The sequence below is a fragment of the Mus musculus genome, chromosome 3 (genome assembly GCF_000001635.26).
Source record: "Mus musculus strain C57BL/6J chromosome 3, GRCm38.p6 C57BL/6J".
Classification (NCBI taxonomy): Eukaryota; Metazoa; Chordata; class Mammalia; order Rodentia; family Muridae; genus Mus; species Mus musculus.
In genome coordinates, this window is record NC_000069.6 from 90,425,032 (window position 1) to 90,433,838 (window position 8,807).

Sequence of the window (8,807 nt, forward strand, 5' to 3'; positions counted from 1 at the left end):
AGGACACACTGAAACCTGTTACGGCCACTCTAGTTTCCATGGCACCCCTAACATGGCCCCCATGCTTAGCTTTTTTTTTTTTTTTTTGGTTTTTCAAGATAGGGTTTCTCTGTGTAGCCCTGGCTGTCCTGGAACTCACTCTGTAGACCAGGCTGTTCTGGAACTCAGAAATCCGCCTGCCTCTGCCTCCCGAGTGCTGGGATTAAAGGCATGCGCCATCACGCCCGGCGTGTGCTTAGCATGTTAAGAGTCCCTGGTGAGTCCCACTCTGAGGCACCCTGTACTACATGCTGCTGAGACACTGACAAAGCATGCTGCATGTGTAGCCAGAAAGCCGGTCTGTACCAACACATGAACAATTTCCAATGGCTTTTGAAACTTTAGCATGAGAAAAGTTTGTTTGAGAAAAACCAGTTCCCAACACCACCAGAAAATGGGCAGGCTGTTTTATTTCTACTCAGTATTACAAACTATCAAAAAACATTTTGCTAAAGTCATGGTGGTGTATGCCTACAATCCTAGCTCCCAGAGGACAGAGGCAAAAGAATCAAAAGAGCCAAGGTCAACACAAGCAGCTTAGTAATTCCCTGTCTCAGTACTAAGAAGGGGCTAGCAATGTGGCCCAGTAGTGAGACCAGCATGTGCAGCCGGTGATAAAGCTATGTGTGACACCTGTAATGCCAGCACTCCCTGATCAGGAGACAAAGGCCGGAGGACTCCTGTAAATTCTAGGCCTGTGTGACCTCCAAAGTGAGATTATGTCTGAAAACAAAGTAACAACAATGTAGAAACAAGATATCTGGGAACAGTGATGCACACTAAGATCTCAGCATTTGCATTTGTACTCAAGGCAAGAGGATCAGAAACACAAGGTCACCCTTGGCTACAAAAAGAACTGAAGACAGGCTTGAGTTATATGAGACCCATCCCATAACACCAAATGAAACGAAAACTTAAAACACAACACAACAGCAGCAGCAATAAACCCCTAACATATTTGAGACCCAGGGCTTGAGCCCTAGTACCGCAAACAAAAAACCCCCACAATGATTCCCATGACAAGCTGGCAATCGGTCTGTAGCAGCACTCTAAGGCAATGACAAATAGGGACAATGAGAAAGAAAGGAGGAAAGACAAACATGCTTCTCCTTTGACCACCGTCCTTAGGTTGTCTGTGATCACCCTGATAAGACCCAGAGTAATGGGGCTCAAGAGCTGGTTAAACAAACTGAGAACTCAGATTGAGTTCCCAGCACCAATATGGTGCCCAGGCAGCCATACAGGCAAAACACTCATACACATAAAATAAATATAAATCTGAAGTTCAGGTCTTGTTTTAGGTCTAACTTTGTTCCAGGTCTACAAAGTGAGACCCTGTCTCAAAAATAAAACAGAACAGTAATACTAATAGATTTTTGTTGTTTATTGCTTTTTTTTGCGACAGGGTGTCTGTGTAGCCCTGACTTTCTTGGAACTTGCTCTAGAGACCAGGCACTGGCCTGGAACTCAGCGATCACCTGCCTCTGTCTCCTAAGTGCTGGGATTAAAGGCATGTGGGACCATCACCCAGCTCAATAATATTTTCTGAAAAAACAAAAAGGTTAAGAAAACAGAGGGTAGATTATGTTGCCAACAGCGAGGTCCAAAATCTTAACCTAAAGCTGCCTGGAGGTGACATTCACAACTTTACCTCCAGAAGCAGTCCAGATTCCAATTAGGGCAGGTGAGCAGGCTCGGCCCTAATGAATAGCAAGTGCCTACTTGTGAAAAGGAACCGTGCAATCACATGAAAGCTGAGCTGCGACTCTCGACTCTCACGACCTGTGAGCTCTGGGAGCCATTATCACCTAGTTTAGCTCATGCATAAAAGTATGGGTAGGAAAAACCTGAGGCTGGAATTTCTCTCTTTTAAAACCTTGTCTCTTTCTACTAACAACAGTCACCAGGGTCTGGAGGGTCATCTATCCCAATGGTTAGGTCTTGCTGGCACCTGTATCCATCCCAGGTTAACTAGCAGCATTAGGTCATAAGGCTTGGCAGCACATAAATTTATTCCATACTCAGCCATCTTTCTAGCCCTCCAGCCACTACTTCTAGTAGTGGCATGTCCTTAAAGGTTCCAGAAAATCCTCTACTACAGGACATGGGTAAGTTTCCAAGTAGTAAAAGGTTTCTTCTTGATTATGCCTTTCTGAGAGCTGGGTAGTAGTGGCGCATGCCTTTGACCCCAGCACTGGAGGCAGAGGCAAGTAGATCTCTGTGAGTTTGAAGCTCTACAGAGTTAAGTTTTAGGATACCCAAGGCTACACAGAGAAACCCTGTTTCAGAAAACTAAGAGAGAGGAGAGAAAGGAGGGGGGAAGGAGGGAGGGAAAGGGAGAAAGAGAGAGTGAGGAAGAAGAGGAAGAGGAGGAGGAAGGGAAGAGAGGGGAGGGGAGGAGAGTAGAAGGGAGGGGAGCAGAGGGGAGGAGAGGGGAGGGGAGCAGAGGGGAGGGGAGCAGAGGGGAGGGGAGGGGAGGGGAGCAGAGGGGAGGAGAGGGGAGGGGAGGGGAGCAGAGGGGAGGAGAGGAATCAATGGAGCGGAGCAGAGAAGGAAGGAGGCCTAACTGACAGTCCTAGAACCAAGAGTGCAAATCTAGTTACAAAGCCCTATAAGCCCTACATGCTGGCTAAGTCTCTTCTTGTGATTTAACATTCATGAGACTGTGGGTTAAGCAAAGTTTCTCTAGGCTCCTCCCAATGTTCTGCTCAGAGGCCTGAGTCAATGTTATGGGTCAGTGCCCAGTCAAGAATGGACTCTTAAAAACAGGGAGGCCCACTAAGGATATAGAAAGTAGAGTCCAGAATTTGAATGAGTGGACAAAGTCAATGACAAAAGAAACATAAGGACACTCCTTTTTAAAGAACAGAAGTACAGAAAAAATGACTTTTCCTGGATATAAAAAAGTCTTTAATCCCAGCACTCAGGAAGCCAAGGCAGGTGGGTTTCTCTGAGACCAGGTGGCCAGCCTGGTCTACAGAGTGAGTTCCAGGACAGCCAGGGCTACACAGAGAAACCCTATCTCAAAAACAAAAACAAAAGATACATATCTAAAACTGCTCCTGGTGCTGCATGTCTGTAATCTCCATGCTTGGGGAGGGGCGGGGTGACAGGGCGGCAAAAAGATCAGGAGTTCAAAGCCAGCCTGTCTACAACAAGCCAAAAACAAACAAACAAATCAGCACACAAGGAGAGAAATGAGGACTCATTCAGAGTGAGAAGAGGACCATTCCCTCAAAGGCCACAGGAAACCTGATGCATAGCTCGGTATCAGTACCCTTTCCCCAAGTCTCTGAAGGCTCTTGGGAGAGATGAAGTCACACATGCAGCTGCCAGCGATTGCTCGCTGGATGGCTCTGTTCAGAATAAGCTCTCTATGACAGCACCTCAGAGAGCTCAGTAAATATTTATCATCTCTAGGAGCTCTGGAACTCATTTTTCTAGTACTAAAACTACCTGACCATGACTACAGCCGTGACAGTATGCAGAAGGGAGAGCGGCCTCTCTGCTTCTCAGTGTATGCGTGAAGCTGAAGACTGAGTTAGACAAGTCCCTCTAACCACTCCTCTTCCCTTGCCCTGGCCAGGAGGAATGTACACTCTAGGAAGAGTATATACAACACACGGCTTCCATCTAAGAGGTCGGCAGCCCAGAAAAGGAAACCATGGTCCAACCTGCACAATCTCCAAGAACCCACATCAGGGAGAAATGATTGATCATGCTGGGTTCCGAGTCCAGCCACTTTGTATTGGTGCATAGAGAGACTGGAATGGTTCTTGCATCCTCTGAGAAACTGGGGACAAATGCCCTACAGACTCCAAGAAATGATCTATATTTTACCACCAAGAATATGTGCAGTGATGATTTAAGGGGCAAAAAAATTAAAAACGACTCAAAAGCTCATTCCTTGGAGATTTCTCAGACATGCCGAGTTATTTCCTGGAGTAAATATGGTGGGGAGATACATCCATCTTGCCAAACCTAACTTTGAGACCTATCTTTAAGATATTCTGATTTCTTTGGGCCACAGTTCCTGCTTTTGGCCTGACTTCAAAGTGACTGGTCCTTCCCTGGCAAAGGAATAGCCAGGGCTGTGACTCCTCATGAGACTAGGAACTACATGTTCTAAACTCCAATCTCTGGCACTATTTTTATCTCATTCCCTCCCCAAACTAGAATTGGGATGGTCAAGTATACTTCTGTCTTCAAAGGAAGGAATGGGGCCAAAGAGAAGAAGGGATACAACAAACACTCCCCAGGGTAGGAAAGTCACATCCCCTGCCCAGGGTGACTTTGTAAAGGGCTTCCTGCTCCAGGCCAGTGAGCATGTGAATCATGTTCAACGATGACCACCTCTTCACACCCTCAGCTACCTTTTCAGGACTTCTTGCTGGGCATTACTTTGTCTTGAGATGATAAACTTTAGGGTGCACACTTCTTATTTTCCTATCAGACTCAACATACTTTATGAACATAGGGGCAAAAAAGCAGACCGAGTTTCCTGGAAAACAGCTAGTCCTATGATGGAAAATTACCAAGTGAGAACAAGCAGAGGCCAGTTGGTCAACAACAGGTGTTGATAACTTCTGTTTGCAAAGATCTTCAGAGAGGCACAGAGGAAGAAGAGGCCAGGAAGCCTTGTCCTTACACACTATGGTCTAGTGGGATAACAGAACCACGCCCATGGGGGGCGGGTAGTGTAGCAAGACTTGCTGGAAAAAGAAGATGCAAAGGACAAAGGGCAAAGTGGAGTGTGGAAGGGGAGCTTGAGACTCCCTGGAAGCATCCACACACACCATGAAAGAAACCAGACAGAGACAAACAACCCCTCCCTTTTCTCCCTAGGAAGCTGAAAGTTCATTCTCAGAGTCTAAAAAGGCAAGAACATAAAGGCTTCTGATCGCTCTTGTGATCTTTCCCAGCCACATCACTTACTGCTCAGAAAAGGATGCTGTACTATATCCTATGGCACAAACTAAATCAGGGATTTACATAGGGTTCTATAGGAATAGAGATAAGAATCAATAGACTCTCAGCCAAGCATGGTGGCGCAGAGTCTTAAAATGTAAGAAAAACTACTTAAGGCCAGGCAGTGGTGGCCCACGCCTTTAATCCCAGCACTTGGGAGGCAGAGGCAGGTGGATCTCTGAGTTCGAGGCCAGCCTGGTCCACAGAGTGAGTTCCAGGACAGCCAGGGCTACACAGAAAAACCCTGTCTTGGAAAAAAAAAAAAGAAGAAAGAAAGAAAGAAAGAAAGAAAGAAAGAAAGAAAATAAGAGAGAGAGAGAGAAAAAGGAAGGAAGGAAGGAAGGAAGGAAGGAAGGAAGGAAAAGAAAGAATGAAATAGAGAAAGGAAGGAAGGAAAAAAAGAATCAATAGACTCTCATCCAACCTTGGAATCCTTTGTCTTTCAGCTGCTCTGATGGAAGGATCAGAGACAGTCAGTCACCTACTGACTGTTTACCCTCTGAGCTCTGGTGCTAGAATACCAGGCTCAATACTTGACAGTCAAAGTGGTCACAGTTAAGTTCCAGATGTAACTGGAAAGTGGTGGTGCACACCTTTAATACCAGTGCTTGGGAGGCAAGCGGATCTCTGAGTTAGAGGCCTGGTCTACAGAGTGAGTTCCAGGATATCCAGGGCTACACGGAGAAACCCTGTCTTAGAAAGGAAGGAAGGAAGGAAGAGGAAGAGAGAGAGAGAGAGAGAGAGAGAGAGAGAGAGAGAGAAGTTTCAGACTAGACAAACTACTAGATACTATCTGAAAAATAAAACAGAGCTGCAGAGAGGCTCAGCAGATAAAGAGCTTTGCTGTAGAAACATAGTGACCCAAGTTCAATTTGCAGAACCTGCAAGAAATTGAAGGAGAGAACAACCCCATAAAGATAATTCTCAGACCTCTACATACATTTCAGAATGTGCACACCACATACATATGTCACTCACACACACACAAAGTTTTAATTGAAACAGGAAAAAAATGTAGCTGGGTAGGACAAGGTGACACAGTGGTCATGAGCCTACAATCATCTTGCCTCAGTCTCTTTGGAGTGTTGGGATTACAAACCTGTGCCTGGGCCACCGTGCCTGGCTTAGAAGTACTGTTTACATTTCTAATTATGCCTTCTTGATTAGAAGAAGAAAAAGGAGGAGGAGGAGCAGGAAGAACAGAAATAGCAAACTTGTCTAAATGCTTATAGAATTATACAATGAAAACATAACTCACTTTCCAGCCAGCCAGACGTCTGCTGGCAGATAAACCACACAGTTGCTATAAGACCAGTTTGGTTCAAGTTCACTGCTTTCTTTTGAGACAGGGTCTCTGTAGTCCTGGCTGTCCTAAAGCTTGCTATGTAAACCAGGCTGGCCTTGAACTCAGAGATACTCCTCTGCCTCTAGTGCAGGCCCATAAAGTTTCTTTTTGTGTGTATGTGCCATCATCTTGCGATCTACTGTATCTTCTTCTTCTGCCTTTTGTTTCTGATGGCAAGATCTAGCTAATGATGCCCCAGCTAGCCTAGAACTCTCTACACACTCACCATTCATCCTCATTCATATTCTCAGTCTATCTCTCTCTTTCTCCCTGACTCAACCTTCCAAGTGCTAGGATTACAGATGGGAACCACCACGCAAGGCAATCTCACATTTTTTCAACTCTGAGTTTACCTGCCTACTCTGGCATGTGATAAAGGACTGTGACATAGTGTCAGGGAAACAGCCTGTGAGTGAGGGGACAGGGCCTGTTCATTTCCTCCCCCTATCCTTGGGTAACCATGGAACTGAATGCTTTAGGCTTTACAAACAGTTCAACAATCATGCCTCCGTCTGTCCTACATCCTAAGTACGTCTTCCTGTGTGTAAGTTGTGGAAGTGGCTACACAGATCATCTCTAGTTAGTCAAGCACAGGGTGAGACCAAGCAAAGAAAAGGAAGGGACAAGCCTCCTCACTCATGTTCTGTGTCTGCCTGTCGTTGTTTTGTTTTGTTTTGTTTTGTTTTGTTTTCTGAGGCTGGGTTTCTCTCTGTAGCCCTGGCTGTCCTGGAGCTCTCTTTGTAGACCAGGCTGGCCTCAAACTCACAGAGATCCACTTGCCTCTGCCTCCCGTACCTCTCCTTCGTGTGTGTATGTACTCTCTGGTACTAAGGAAAGCAGTCCCCTATATACTGGCTCACCCCACTGCTATGACTGATATTACCAAACTAGATACTACTTACTTGTAAGTCTTCACTCACTCTATAAATGCTCGGTTAAAATCACTGACAAGTGTCTGTATCCACACACAGTCAATGATACCATCTAAGAAGAGGGGCCAAGTCTGTAGGAAGTTGCCAATCCTCAGACACCTGCCTGTAAACACATATATACTTTTCAACTTAACACTCTCAAATAGGGTGGATATTTTAGATAGCTATTGGTGTGTATGTGGGAAGAAATGAAAATAACTTTGGTCAGTACTGATGCTACATCCCTTCTGTAACCAACACCCCTCACACCCATTTTCTTAATAGCGGCAGCTGTTACTAGGGCAACCTGTCCAGGAAATTGACCCACACTTCTTCCTCCAGAAGCAGGAAGCAAGAGCAATGTTTCTGCCTTACAAAAAAAAAATAATAATAATAATAAATAAATAAAATAAACTTGAAGGCCTTTTCTCCCCACCCCCACCCCATATGCGATCCAGCATCCCTCCTCAACCCAATTCCTTACTCCCTTCCCCACCCCCCACACCTACCTCCTCTAACTCATCCTTGGCATCCAAACTGGTTGAAAGTAGCAGCCTCCCCCCTCCTGGGGCTCCTGCTCCCGCTCCTCCTCCTCCACCTCCCGCTGCTCCTGATGCAGCAGCTGCTACGGTCCCCTTTCCCTTCTGTAACTCCATGGCTGCAGCCAAGAGACCAGAAGAGGTCAAGGGAGTAGACGGGTGTTAAGTCCTAGAAATGGAGAACTCTGGCTTGCCAAGGACGAGGAGCAAGAGGAACAAGTGGGAGGGAGGCCGACAGGCCTGGCTTTCCGCACTCTTGCCTCCTCTCCTGCGGAGGGGGAAGGCGCGGGTTCTCTAGATGCTCCCTCAGGAGTGGCCGGGCTGGGGCAAAGCTTTTGCGCAGAAGTATGGTAGACTAAGGGTCTTGTGTCCTGCAGGGAGATAGGCAAGGCTGCCACCCTTGCAGAAGTGGAGGGGGAAACCCTCTGGCTTCTTATCCTGAAAGGAGGGGAAACCCTAAGTTTCTGCCTCTCGAGGCGTGGGAAGGAGTCCTGGCCCTGAATTGGGAGTGGGAAACCTTCCCGGCGGGATTGGGAAACGCGGTTCCTTGGAATCCGGCCCCTAGCGGGTGAGGATGCAGCAGGAGCGCTATGGGAGGACCAGCTTCTCCCCACACCACACAGAGGCGGCCATGGTGGAAGGGCGGGGGAGGCTGAGAGTGCCCGAGCGGGCAGAGTCGTCGCCGGCGCCGGAAGTGAGCAGTCGCGGTCCCGGGCGTCCGCCAATAGCGGCTTCCGCGGTGGCGCCAGGTCTCTAAGGAGTAAGCCGACGACGGCGGACTGGCCTTTTCCCGGGCTGCCAATTGTAGGGAGAAGAATTGAGTCTGGTCTGACGGGCAACAAGTGTGCCCAATCGCATCCTTCCTCTGCATCTGGAGGCGGGACGGGAGGTACGGAGTGGGTGCTACTGCTGGGCGATCCGGAAAAAGCCGGGCTGCGCCTGCGCGCGCCAACACGCATGCGCGACGTTTCCCTCTTGCTCCACTCCCTACAGGTGTTCGGAACG

At 47.5% G+C, this 8,807-nt stretch overlaps 1 protein-coding gene across 2 annotated transcripts in view; it reads right to left on the reverse strand.

Moving 5' to 3' along the window:
• The window catches only part of Ints3 (integrator complex subunit 3), a 42,257-nt gene extending 33,652 nt beyond the window's left edge, over positions 1 to 8,605 (reverse strand). For both annotated transcript variants that reach the window (NM_178876.3, NM_145540.3), the window contains exon 1: positions 7,773 to 8,605. In NM_178876.3, the coding sequence (NP_849207.2) occupies positions 7,773 to 7,919 (147 nt within the window). In that variant the 5' untranslated portion in view covers positions 7,920 to 8,605. The remainder of the gene's footprint in view (positions 1 to 7,772) is intronic.
• Positions 8,606 to 8,807: the final 202 nt, after the last annotated feature.